Source organism: Rhinoraja longicauda, unplaced genomic scaffold, assembly GCF_053455715.1.
Source record: "Rhinoraja longicauda isolate Sanriku21f unplaced genomic scaffold, sRhiLon1.1 Scf000647, whole genome shotgun sequence".
NCBI lineage: Eukaryota > Metazoa > Chordata > Chondrichthyes > Rajiformes > Arhynchobatidae > Rhinoraja > Rhinoraja longicauda.
The window spans coordinates 16,791-31,395 of NW_027601863.1; the positions used below are offsets into that span (position 1 = coordinate 16,791).

Genomic DNA, 14,605 nt, shown 5'->3' on the forward strand with positions numbered 1-14,605 from the left:
TTACAACCTCAACAATGCATTGTTCGGACAAATGTAAACGAGGCCGAACTTGTGGAAAAACTACGTTCTCAGATAAAACAAGTGATTCCCAGGAGTGACGGGGACCAGAACTTCCTGAGTCTGGAACAAATGGGTGACATTGCGAGGGAAAGTGGGATTCAGGTCGATGAACATCACCCTGAAATACAACGGGCCAAGGACCTGACATCCAAACCACAGAGAGAGGCCGACCCTGGAGACGGCAGGGAATCAGAGGATCCATGTCACCGGCATTCACCAGGTCTCCCAGAGGGAATGATTGGTATTGCACCAACTGGAAATAACCAGGCAGAAAATCGGATCCCTCCACAACTAGTGAGGGATTTGGGTTTACAGGATCATTATCCTCACAAACTCTCACTGGTGTCCATGCGGGAGGTATCCTGGGATAAACTGGACAACAGCAAACCAACTCGACACGAAGATCTTCCTTGGAGATTTCTCCAAATGATCCTCTCAGCTAATTCACTGGCGAGGAATCCTGAATGGCCCCCTGCTCAGTCTTCAAAAGACAACAACGATGACGTAGACGATTTCAGCCATTTCATTCAAGCACAAGGGCCGGTAGATTCTGGGATGAACCCTCTGGATATCATTGCTGCCATTTTCCTCTGTGCCGACCACTCTCTCCAACAGGAACTGATGCTGAAGATGTCTCTGTGCCAACTTGCATTGCCCTTTCTGCTTCCGGAAGGGCACAGTTACCCCAGGGACAAGGTGAGGGGACCCATGGAAGGGCCTGGTGCCACCCTTCTCCTCTGGGCCATGAGGCCCATTGTTAAAATGTGGTGCCCACAATCTCCCACAGGGAGCAGCCGCTTTGTGGAGATGCCCATCGTGACAGCACCCGTGCCAGCTGTCTCCTTCCTCAGACTCGGAAGGTGCACGGTGTCCAAATCCAGAGTCCTCAATCTCACCTTGAGCCAGACCCAGCTGCAGCAGAACATCTTCCTGCACTCCGGGATGGAATGTGGGAATGTGCTCCGTGGGATATCGGATGGGATGGCGGAGATCAGCTGGTATCTACCTTCTGGGAAGAGCAACACGGACATTTTCCCAGAGGCTGCTGCATTCATCAACCTCCGAGGTGATGCTGAAACTTACCAGGGACACACTCGGTTTCTGGCAAAAGTCTCTGCTGCTCTCTTTGTTTTCACTGACGTTATCGGTGAGACGGAAAGAGAATTCCTCACCTCTCTCGCACAGTCACCGGCAAAACTCTTTCTGATAGTGAACGCTTACATCAGTGAGCAACACATCACCCCTGAGCAGGTAAAGAAACTGTTCAAAGATCTGAAGTTACAACCTCAACAATGCATTGTTCGGACAAATGTAAACGAGGCCGAACTTGTGGAAAAACTACGTTCTCAGATAAAACAAGTGATTCCCAGGAGTGACGGGGACCAGAACTTCCTGAGTCTGGAACAAATGGGTGACATTGCGAGGGAAAGTGGGATTCAGGTCGATGAACATCACCCTGAAATACAACGGGCCAAGGACCTGACATCCAAACCACAGAGAGAGGCCGACCCTGGAGACGGCAGGGAATCAGAGGATCCATGTCACCGGCATTCACCAGGTCTCCCAGAGGGAATGATTGGTATTGCACCAACTGGAAATAACCAGGCAGAAAATCGGATCCCTCCACAACTAGTGAGGGATTTGGGTTTACAGGATCATTATCCCCACAAACTCTCACTGGTGTCCATGCGGGAGGTATCCTGGGATAAACTGGACAACAGCAAACCAACTCGACACGAAGATCTTCCTTGGAGATTTCTCCAAATGATCCTCTCAGCTAATTCACTGGCGAGGAATCCTGAATGGCCCCCTGCTCAGTCTTCAAAAGACAACAACGATGACGTAGACGATTTCAGCCATTTCATTCAAGCACAAGGGCCGGTAGATTCTGGGATGAACCCTCTGGATATCATTGCTGCCATTTTCCTCTGTGCCGACCACTCTCTCCAACAGGAACTGATGCTGAAGATGTCTCTGTGCCAACTTGCATTGCCCTTTCTGCTGCCGGAAGGGCACAGTTACCCCAGGGACAAGGTGAGGGGACCCATGGAAGGGCCTGGTGCCACCCTTCTCCTCTGGGCCATGAGGCCCATTGTTAAAATGTGGTGCCCACAATCTCCCACAGGGAGCAGCCGCTTTGTGGAGATGCCCATCGTGACAGCACCCGTGCCAACTGTCTCCTTCCTCAGGTTCGGAAGGTGCACGGTGTCCAAATCCAGAGTCCTCAATCTCACCTTGAGCCAGACCCAGCTGCAGCAGAACATCTTCCTGCACTCCGGGATGGAATGTGGGAATGTGCCTCGTGGGATATCGGATGGGATGGCGGAGATCAGCTGGTATCTACCTTCTGGGAAGAGCAACACGGACATTTTCCCAGAGGCTGCTGCATTCATCAACCTCCGAGGTGATGCTGAAACTTACCAGGGACACACTCGGTTTCTGGCAAAAGTCTCTGCTGCTCTCTTTATTTTCATTGACGTTATCGGTGAGACGGAAAGAGAATTCCTCACCTCTCTCGCACAGTCACCGGCAAAACTCATTCTGATAGTGAACACTCACATCAGTGAGCAACACATCACCCCTGAGCAGGTAAAGAAACTGTTCAAAGATCTGAAGTTACAACCTCAACAATGCATTGTTCGGACAAATGTAAACGAGAACAAATTTGTGGAAAAACTACGTTCTCAGATAAAACAAGTAATTCCCAGGAGTGACGGGGACCAGAGCTTCCTGAGTCTGGAACAAATGGCTGACATTGCGAGGGAAAGTGGGATTCAGGTCGATGAACATCAGCCTGAAATACAACTGGCCAAGGACCTGACGTCCAAACCACAGAGAGAGGCCGACCCTGGAGACGGCAGGGAACCAGAGGATCCATGTCACCAACATTCACCAGGTCTCCCAGAGGGAATGATTGATGTTCCACCAGCTGGAAATAACCAGGCTGAAAATCAGAGCCCCCTACAACTAGTGAGGGATTTGGGTTTACAGGATCATTATCCTCACAAACTGTCACTGGTGTCCATGCGGGAGGTATCCTGGGATAAACTGGACAACAGCAAACCAACTCGACCAGAAGATCTTCCTTGGCGATTTCTCCAAATGATCCTCTCAGCTAATTCACTGGCGAGGAATCCTGAATGGCCCCCTGCTCAGTCTTCAAAAGACAACAACGATGACGTAGAAGATTTCAGCTATTTGTTTCTTGCACAAGAGCCAGGAGATTCTGGGATGAACCCTCTGGATATCATTGCTGCCATTTTCCTCTGTGCCGACCACTCTCTACAGCAGGAACTGATGCTGAAGATGTCTCTGTGCCAACTTGCATTGCCCTTTCTGCTGCCGGAAGGGCACAGTTACCCCAGGGACAAGGTGAGGGGACCCATGGAAGGGCCTGGTGCCACCCTTCTCCTCTGGGCCATGAGGCCCATTGTTAAAATGTGGTGCCCACAATCTCCCCCAGGGAGCAGCCGCTTTGTGGAGATGCCCATCGTGACAGCACCCATGCCAACGGTCTCCTTCCTCAGACTCGGAAGGTGCACGGTGTCCAAATCCAGAGTCCTCAATCTCACCTTGAGCCAGACCCAGCTGCAGCAGAACATCTTCCTGCACTCCGGGATGAAATGTGGGAATGTGCCTCGTGGGATATCGGATGGGATGGCTGAGATCAGCTGGTATCTACCTTCTGGGAAGAGCAACACGGACATTTTCCCAGAGGCTGCTGCATTCATCAACCTCCGAGGTGATGCTGAAACTTACCAGGGACACACTCGGTTTCTGGCAAAAGTCTCTGCTGCTCTCTTTATTTTCATTGACGTTATCGGTGAGACGGAAAGAGAATTCCTCACCTCTCTCGCACAGTCACCGGCAAACCTCTTTCTGATAGTGAACACTCACATCAGTGAGAAACACATCACCCCTGAGCAGGTAAAGAAACTGTTCAAAGATCTGAAGTTACAACCTCAACAATGCATTGTTCGGACAAATGTAAACGAGGCCAAACTTGTGGAAAAACTACGTTCTCAGATAGAACAAGTGATTCTAATGAGGGACAGGGACCAGAGCTTCCTGAGTCTGGAACAAATGGGTGACATTGCGAGGGAAAGTGGGATTCAGGTCGATGAACATCAGCCTGAAATACAACGGGCCAAGGACCTGACCAAAATACTGGGCAGTCTTGACCCAGCAGACATCACTGGGTATAAAAAGAGAGTGCTGCCCTTTCATGGAGAGCCCTGGCAAGGGCTGTCTAAAGTTGAGAAAGAGAAGTGTCGGATGAAACTCCGTGGGGACAGAAGCACAGAGACGTATAACCACGAGCTGGACCAAGAGAAGAAAAGAATCCGGGAAACTCAGCTCAGACAGAGCCTGTCGGAGGAGATGCAGATGTTCATTGACCACCTCACTGGTCCTTGTGGGGATGACAGGGCCATTTCCTTGCAGTGGCTGAAGCTGATGCTGGACAGTAAATCAAGGGAAATCATGGCAGGGTTGCGCAGGGATTATAAAGAACTGAGCAAAGACTCAATGCAGAAGGTCAAGGAGCTGAAGGACATGGATCAGAAGATGACTGATAGTTCCCTGGGACTTGAGCATTTCATGAGAGAACTGGGCCAGGTTTATGAACTCTCAGTGACACAACACAACATCAAGCAACAAACACAGATCCACCCACATGTGCTTCAGTTACCGGGTGTTGCTGCTGAACTGTTGCTGGATGGGTTCCCACTGGAGCTCATTGATGGAGACGTCTCCAACGTTCCTGTTTCATGGATCACTGCTGTACTGGAAGCAGTGGCTGAGAAGGTGGGACGTGCTTCCCGAGTGTTTGTGCTGACAGTGATTGGAGTTCAGAGCACGGGCAAGTCCACGCTCCTCAATACAATGTTCTGTTTGCGGTTTGCTGTGAGCAGCGGCAGATGTACTCGAGGGGCCTACATGCAGCTGATGAAGGTCACAGGGAGCCTGGCGGAGGAGCTGGGCTGTGACTTCATCCTGGTCATTGACACGGAGGGGTTGAGAGCTCCAGAACTTGCAACACTAACAGACAGCTATGAACACGACAATGAGCTGGCAACATTCGTGGTGGGATTAAGCAACATAACGTTGGTAAACATAGGCATGGAAAACATCGCAGAGATTAAAGATATTTTACAGATTGTCGTTCATTCCTTACTCCGTATGAAACTGACGGGGAAAAGACCAAAGTGTATATTTGTCCACCAGAATGTTGGGGATGTGAGTGCACACGATCAGAATCTGAGAGGCCGTCAGAAACTCCTGGAACAGCTGGATAAGATGACAGAGGCTGCAGCAAAACTGGAGAAGCTGGAGGGAGTAACGTTCTGTGATGTGATGGAGTACGATGCTGACAAGGACAACTGGTACATCCCTGGTCTGTGGCAAGGTACGCCCCCAATGGCTGCCGTCAACACTGGCTACAGTGAACACGTCTTCCAACTGAAGAACAGTCTCATTCAATGTTTACTCAAAGGGAAAGCAGAACAAGGAGCTCTCACAATCCCAGACTTCACCAAATGGGTGACTGGGCTCTGGGAGCAGGTGAAACATGAGAATTTCATTTTCTGCTTCCAGAACAGTCTGTTCGCAGAGGCTTACAACCAGCTCTCTGTGATGTACAAGGGCTGGGAGTGGGAGCTCCGCAAATATACACACTCCTGGGGAAATGAGGCTGAAAACAGAGTAAACAATGCCAGTGGTGACCTCAACCAACTGCTCCAAACACTGGAACGTGAGATCAGGAGGGAGATTAACAAAAGGGAGGGTGAGACTCTGGATAAACTAAAAGCTCTGTTTGAAAGTGGGGCTGATAACGTCCAGCTGATGGAGAAATACAGGGAGGAGTTCAAACTCAGCATCTCCAGTTTATGTACACGGCTTCAGTACGATTCAATGCAGAGATGTAGGGATGCTGTGAACAGACGTGTGGGACTGCGGGAAGTGGATGATATCTGGAATAAATTTCACCAGAAGATCGAACAACAGGTCAAGGAGCTTTTATTAAAGTGTAAAGGGTCAAATCAGGAGTTGGGTGACAAGGAACTGCAAACTGCCTTTGGAAAGATGTGGCAAGACACACTGTCACAGCTGGACTATCAGCCCTGCAGAGAAAGAAACATTGAACTGGAGATTGAAAATCTTCTCAGAGACCACACAGCAGCTCAAGGAAGGGTGATTAATGAAATCCTAGAAAGAAAATCTCTCAGTAAACGGGGAACCCAGTGCTTTCAAATTGAAGGGAAACACATCAACACGACATGGATGAGAAATGTTAAAACCACAATTGGGATATCCTCGCACCAAAAAGATATTAATCGGGCAGCAATGATAACACGGTCCCTCGAGATTGAATGCCATCAATGGATCAGTAACATCACAAAAATGGACATGAATTATGACATTAAATATTGTATTGATCTTTTGAATATTATCGAGGAGAAAATTAACAATATTTCACATCCAAACTTCACAATGAGAGAGGAATTCAGGGCTGAGTTTAAACTTCACCTGTGTGGTTACGCTGTACCAAGATTCCAAGAGATGCAGACAAGGTTCATCCAGAAACATGACCCGCGGCAAAGACTGGGAAACATGAAGGGTCAATACTTTGATCTCTTCATGGACATTTACACAGAGCAGGATGAGAACCAGAGACAAGCACAACGGTTTGCACAATCTTGTTTCTTGCCAGCTCTCAGAGACGCCACCCTCAAGGCTCTCAGTGTGAACATCGTGGATGATATGAAACAAAATGACCCTAAGAGAAAGTACAGTCTCCGCAACAACTTCACTGTGGCCCTCCTGGTGCACTTGAAACAAAGGGGTACATTTGATGGCTATCACCGGTATATCACTGACCTTGAGAATTTGGCCAAAGACTGGCTCCATCAGCAGGTTATTGAACACTGCATGACACAACGTGATGGGGAGAGCACGTTTACCCGACTGGCTAAAGGAATCCTCACACAGATCACTGGGCAAGCTAAAGAGGTTGTTGAGGATGCGGTGATGCAGAACTTTGCTGGAAATGTTCAGAGCTTCCTGGACATGTTTGTTGAGAAGTTAAACACCAGGATCTCAATGCCCAAAGATGAAATGAACCTCGTTCTGTTTCACGGTGATGGTGATGGCAAGAAATGGGCAGAAGCAGTTCTGCCATCTATTGAAGAGGTGGAGCAGAGACTCCTCAATGAGGTAACAGGCTGGGATGTCCAAGCAAAGATTGGAGAATTATCCATTAAACCCAATGAAGAGCTGTTCAAATGGTTATTCAGCTGTACTAAGAAATGTCCTTTCTGTGAGGTTTTCTGTGACTCAGAGACCCCGGTACATTCACAGCACTCTTGTAAGCAGCACAGACCTGAAGGACTCAATGGCTATCACTTCATAAAAAGTGAACGTCTTGTAACTGATGTCTGCACAGCTTCAGTCGCAGGTAATGGATCATTCAAAAATGAAGCCACAAATGGGGAATTGAGACCCTTCAAGGATTACCAAACTGTCAATGATTACTACAAATCCTGGATCATCCAGCGGGAGATTTCCGCACAGGCAGCATCCTATTGGAAGAAGGTTTTCTACACTTTCAATAAGAAGTTTGCTGAAATATATGGAGCAAAACCTGCAGAGATCGATGAAGCCTGGAACATTGACTGGGATGTAGTGAGGGAAGATCTGAATAAGACATATAACACAGACATTCAGTCTTGGTGAAGTCCATTTAGATGGGTTAGAGGTAGACACAGACATACTGTCTACCTCTGAAAGAAAGAACGACAAAGTGTTGGAGTAAATCAGCAGGTCAGGCAACATCTCAGAACATGGATCGGTGATGTTTTGGGTCCGGACTCTTCTTCAGATTGATTTAGGTTTTAGTTTTAGAGATATAGCATGGAAACAAGCCCTACAAACCTGCACATCTTTGGGATGCGGGAGGTAACCAGAGCATCCGGAATAAACCCACATGGTCACAGGGAGAAAGCACCCAAGGTCAGGATCAAAGCTGGGTCCCTGGTGCTGTGATAGAAACATAGAAAATAGGTGCAGGAGTAGGCCATTCGGCCCTTCGAGCCTGCACCGCCATTCAATATGATCATGGCTGATCATCCAGCTCAGTAACCTGTACCTGCCTTCTCTCCATACCCCCTGATCCCTTTAGCCACAAGGGCCACATCTAACTCCCTCTTAAATATAGCCAATGAACTGGCCTCAACTACTTTCTGTGGCAGAGAATTCCACAGACTCACCACTCTCTGTGTGAAGAAATGTTTTCTCATCTCGGTCCTAAAAGACTTCCCGCTTATCCTTAAGCTGTGACCCCTAGTTCTGGACTTCCCCAACATCGGGAACAATCTTCCCGCATCTAGCCTCTCCAACCCCTTAAGAATTTTATATGTTTCTATAAGATCCCCCCATAGTCTTCTAAATTCCAGCGAGTATAATCCAGTCTTTCTTCATATGAAAGTCCTGCCATCTCAGGGATCAATCTGGTGAACCTTCTCTGTACTCCCTCTAAGACTAGAATGTCTTTCCTCAGATTAGGAGACCAAAACTGTACACAATACTCCAGGTGCGGTCTCACCAAGGCCCTGTACAACTGCAGCAGAACCTCCCTGCTCCTATACTCAAATCCTCTCGCTATGAATGCTAACATACCATTCGCTTTCTTCACTGCCTGCTGCACCTGCACGCTTGCTTTCAATGACTGGTGTACCATGACACCCAGATCACGTTGCATCTCCCCTTTTCCTAAATGGCCACCATTCAGGTAATACTCTGCTTTCTTGTTCTTGCCGCCAAAGTGGATAACCTCACATTTATCCACATTATATTGCATCTGCCATGCATTTGCCCACTCGCCTAATCTATCCAAGTCACTGTGCAGCCTCCTAGCGTCCTCCTCACAGCTAACACTGCCCCCCAGCTTCGTGTCATCCACAAACTTAGAGATGTTGCATTCAATTCCCTCGTCCAAATCATTAATATATACTGTAAATAACTGGGGTCCCAGCACTGAGCCTTGCGGTACCCCACTAGTCACTGCCTGCCATTCCGAAAGTAAAATGGCGGTGCGGGCACATCGCGACGCCCTGTTTCTCACCAGAATCTGCGATTTTATAGTAATTCGCTTATTTGTCTCATGTCTGTTCACACGGAATAGTCTTGCTCACTTATCATACAACCGACAGGAGCTTTTAAACATCGGTTCCTGCAACTATAACAACTTTTTAGGTGAACTCCATTTCGCTCCTGAACTGGCCAGGTCAGCAGAGCGTACCAAGCCAGCTCGGCCGATCGGAAGCGCCCATAGACGGAGTAGCGAACGTAAACACCGCCGTGGATGCCGAGGTGGCTTAAAGGCTAGGCTGGAGCTAACTCCACACAGGCCATCAATTCCTAGCCTTTTCCTTGCCAACGTACGATCATTGGCGAACAAAATGGATGAACTCTGGCTGCGGATTACCTCCCACAATTGGATTAAGGACTGCAACATCATGATTTTCACGGAAACATGGCTGAACAACAACGTTCCTGATAGCGCTATTGAGCTAATGGGGCATCATATACTCCGAGCGGACAGAACAACTGACCAGAGGTGGGGGTCTGTGCATCTATGTAAACAAAACTGTGCACGCACACTACCATCATCGAGAGTCACTGCTCAGTTAACCTAGAGTTTCTCATGGTCAAATGCAGACTGTTTTATCTGCCCAGAGAGTTGACATCTACTGTTGTGACTGCAGCCTATATTCCTCCGGATGCTAATACTAAGCTTGCAATGAAAGACCTGCATACTGCCATAAGTAAACAACAGACTCACAATCCTGAGGCAGCCTTCATTGTTGCGGGTGACTTTAATCACTTCAACTTGAAGACTGTACTCCCCAAATTCCATCAACATGTCTCCTGCGCCACTAGAGTAGATAGGATACTGGACAAAGTTTATACAAACATGGCTGAGGCCTACAAAGCTGTCCCCCTCTCCCACCTTGGTCTGTCTGATCACCTCTCATTGTTCCTGCTCCCTAAGTACTCCCCACTCATCAGACGGGTGAAACCCACAGTGAGGACAGTTAAAGTTTGGTCAGACGAAGCGGACTTCTCACTTCAGCAGCGTTTTGGAAACGCTGACTGGAGTGTGTTTGCAGCTCAGGCCACCCTTGACTCCCACACGGACATTGACTCTTGTACCTCCTCCGTTCTGGATTTTATCAATTCCACCATTAACAGTGTCACCACCCTCAAACGGATGACCATATTCCCGAATCAGAAGCCATGGATGAATAGTGAGGTCAGACTACTGCTGAAAGCACGTGACACCGCTTTCAGGTCAGGTGAGGCTCGGGCCTACAGTTCTTCCAGGGCTAACCTGAAGAGGGGCATCAAGAAGGCCAAGTACAGCTACAAGCTAAAGATCGAGGAGCACTTCAAGAACAACTCCGACTCCCGACGCGTGTGGCAAGGCATCCAGGCCATCACGGATTACAAACCCACCAACTCGATCCCCACATCCAGTGACGCCTCCTTCCTTGAGGAGCTTAATCACTTTTATGGCCACTTTGACAGGGACAATCAAGAGGTGGCCATCAAGGCTGTGCTCCCTGCTGATCATCAGCACCTCACACTCACCCCCACCGACGATTGTGGCATTGAGCAGGATTAATGCACGGAAGGCTGCTGGCCCTGATGGTATCCCCGGGCACATCCTCAGGGTCTGTGCTGCGCAGCTGACAGATGTTTGGACTGACATCTTCAACTTGTCACTTGCCCAAGCAGCTGTTCCTACGAGTCTTAAAACCACCTCCATCGTGCCGGTGCCAAAACACCCCACTGCAGCGAGCCTCAACGACTTCCGCCCAGTTGCACTTACTCCCATCATCACTAAGTGCTTTGAGAGGCTGGTCTTGGCACACCTCAAAGGCTGCCTACCTCCCACACTGGACCCCTATCAGTTCACCTACCTCCAGAACAGGAGTACGGAGGATGCCATCTCCAAGGCACTTCACTCCGCCCTCTCCCACCTTGACAACAGAGACACCTACGTGAGAATGCTGTTTATCGATTTCAGCTCAGCATTCAACACCATCATCCCTTCCAAACTGATTGCCAAACTCAACGACCTGAGCATCAACCCCTCCCTCTGCAATTGGATATTGGACATTCTAACCAACAGACCCCAGTCTGTTAGATTAGACAACGACACCTCCTCAACCATCACCCTGAACACTGGCGTTCCACAGGGCTGTGTGCTGAGCCCTCTCCTCTACTCCCTTTTCACCTACAACTGCACACCTGTACATGGTTTGAACACCATTATTAAGTTTGCAGATGATACAACGGTGATTGGCCTCATCAGCGACAACGATGAGTCGGCCTATAGGGAGGAGGTCCAGCTACTTGCAACGTGGTGCGCTGACAACAACCTAGTCCTTAACACCAAGAAGACCAAGGAGCTCATTGTGGACTACAGAAGGACTAGGGGTGGTACGCACACCCCCATCCATATTAACGGGACGGAGGTGGAGCCTGTTTCCAGTTTCAGGTTCTTGGGTGTCAACATTTCTGATGACCTCTCTTGGACCCACAATACTTCAACACTGATCAAGAAGGCTCACCAGCATCTCTTCTTCCTGAGGAGACTAAAGAAGGTCCATCTGTCTCCTCAGATTCTGGTGAACTTCTACCGCTGCACTATCGAGAGCATCCTTACTAACTGTATCACAGTATGGTACGGCAACTGCTCTGTCTCCGACCGGAAAGCACTGCAGAGGGTGGTGAAAACTGCCCAACGCATCACCGGTTCCTCACTCCCCTCCATTGAGTCTATCCAGAGTAGGCGATGTCTGCCAAGGGCGCGCTGCATCGTCAAGGACAGCTCTCACCCCAACCACAGATTGTTTACCCTCCTCCCATCTGGGAGGGGCTACAGGTCTCTGTTCCCGGACCTGCAGGTTCAGGAACAGCTTCTTTCCTGCGGTCGTTACCTTACCCCACCCCCCCTCGGGCACTCCTCCCATCAGTGACTGATCTCGCTCACCGGAATTTCCACTACCGCTACTGTGCATATATGTATATATTATATGTTTTACTATTCCATCACATGCACTCTGGTTAAGATGCTAACTGCATTTCGTTGTCTCTGTGCTGACAATAAAGTTTGTATTGTATTGTAAAGGACCCGTTTATTCCTACTCTTTGCTTCCTGTCCGCCAACCAATTCTCTATCCACCTCAACACTGAGCCCCCAATACCGTGTGCTTTAAGTTTGTACACCAATCTCCTATGTGGGACCTTGTCGAAGGCCTTCTGAAAGTCCAGATATAACACATCGACTGGTTCTCCCTTATCCAATCTACTAGTTACATCCTCGTAAAATTCTATAAGATTCGTCAGACATGATTTGCCTTTCATAAATCCATGCTGACTTTGTCCGATGATTTCACCACTTTAATAACTGACTCTAGCATTTTCCCCACTACCGATGTTAGGCTAACTGGTCTATAATTCCCCGTTTTCTCTCTCCCTCCCTTTTTAAAAAGTGGGGTTACATTAGCTACCCTCCAGTCCTCAGGAACTACTCCAGAATCTAAAGAGTTTTGAAAAATTATCACTAATGCATCCACTATTTCTGGGGCTACTTCCTTAAGCACTCTGGGATGCAGCCTATCTGGCCCTGGGGATTTATCGGCCTTTAATCCATTTAATTTACCTAACACCACTTCCCGATTAACCTGGATTACCCTCAGTTCCTCCATCTCGTTAGACCCCCGGTCCCCTGCTATTTCCGGCAGATTGTTTATGTCTTCCTTAGTGAAGACTAACCAAAGTAGTTGTTCAATTGGTCTGCCATCTCCTTGATGCAGCAGCTCTACCAGCTGTGCCACTGTGCTGCCATTATTGTAGAGGGAGGAGAAAGAAAGCTGTAAGAGGGGAGAGCAGGACAGAGCTTCGCAGGTAATAGGTTGATACATGTGAGGGGGGCTTTGATAGGCAGATGGTTGGTCAAAGAATGGAGATGAAAAAAACCAAGGTGTGACATGGAAAAAACGGAGAATTGAGGTGTAGGAAGACATTGTAAATGCCGATGTAAACCGAAGATGGACACAAAAAGCTGGAGTAACTCAGTGGGTCAGACAGCATCTCTGGAGATAAGGAATAGGTGACGTTTTGGGTCGAAACACTTCTTCAGACTAAAGTCTGAAGAAGGGTCTTGATCCGAAACATCACCTGTTCCTTTTCTCCAGAGATTCTATCTGACCCGCTGAGTTACTCCAGCTTTTTGTATCTGTCTTCGGGAGAACTGAAGTGTTGTGAATTGTGAAGCTAGAGGAAGGAATGTAGATGAAAGGGGAGGGGAAGGCGAGAATTGGGTGTGAGTGCAGGTGGGATACAGGGGAGAGATGTGGGGTATGAATGTGGGGGGTGGGATGGGGCTTTGTAGGAGGAATGGTGTGGAGGAAGAAAGGAGGGAGGTGATTTGCAATTTTTTTAAAATTGGAGAATTCAGTGTTTATACCGTTGGGTTGTAAGCTACCCACGCAGAATATAAGGTGCTGTTCCTTCAGTTTGTATGTGGCCTCACTCTGGCAATGGATGAGGCCCAGGACAGAAAGTGTGGGAATGGGAAGGGGAGTTAAAGTGGTAGTAATCAGGAGTTCCTGAACAATTACACTCTGTCTGCCAAGACCTAGAGAAACTATTGGTTGCTAACCAAGAACCTCCCCCATCATCTGCTCCTCTCTCCCCTGTGCCACACCTGGACTCACTACTATTTCTCCCCTCTTCCCCCTTTCACCTGCATTCCTTCCTCTTGCTTCACAACTTGCGACACTTTAATCATGTCTCACACAATTTGTCTTTTCATCTCTGGTCTTTGTCCACCATATGCCTATCAACCCCCTTCCCTGTATCCCTGTATGTAGGAAGGAACTGCAGATGCTGGTTTAAACCGAAGATCGACACACAAAAGCAGAGTCTGAAGGGTCTCGTCCCAAAACGTCACCCATTCCTTCTCTCCAGAGATGCTGCCTGTTCCGCTGAGTTACTCCAGTACTTTGTGTCTTTTTTTGTAAACCAGCATCTGCAGTTCCTCATGTTAAAGTACCTCTAAAGGAAGTGGCAGAATAAATCAAACCTCATTAAAATTCAAATCTGATCATAAATCGTAAAACAATTAGCAGAGCAAAAAGTTTCAACAAATCGTTCATCGAATTAAGAAATAATTAAGAGTAAAATTACTCTATTACATAAAGAGTAAGGAATATTTATGGAGAACCATCAGGCATTCGGGGATGGTGGGTGGTTGTGAAAGAACAAACGGTAATTATAATAAAATGAGATCTAGTGGGTAACAAGACATCTGTCTGTGTGCTGCTGGGTGTGATTGAAATGTATTTGTTAATCTGCATCTTCCTGAGATGATTGATCTATGATTGTAGTTAGACCACGTGAAGAGGGAAAAGCTCGAGTGCCTGCGGGAAAGGGGAATCAAAGGGACACCGCGCACATCAATGGGCAATTTGGT

General features: G+C 48.1%; 1 protein-coding gene across 1 annotated transcript; it reads left to right on the forward strand.

Moving 5' to 3' along the window:
* The first annotated feature begins 60 nt into the window (after positions 1 to 60).
* LOC144591184 (interferon-induced very large GTPase 1-like) lies at positions 61 to 7,802 on the forward strand. The gene has a single exon (XM_078395473.1). The coding sequence runs from the start codon at positions 130 to 132 to the stop codon at positions 7,792 to 7,794; it is 7,665 nt and encodes a 2,554-aa protein (XP_078251599.1). The 5' UTR covers positions 61 to 129; the 3' UTR covers positions 7,795 to 7,802.
* Positions 7,803 to 14,605: the final 6,803 nt, after the last annotated feature.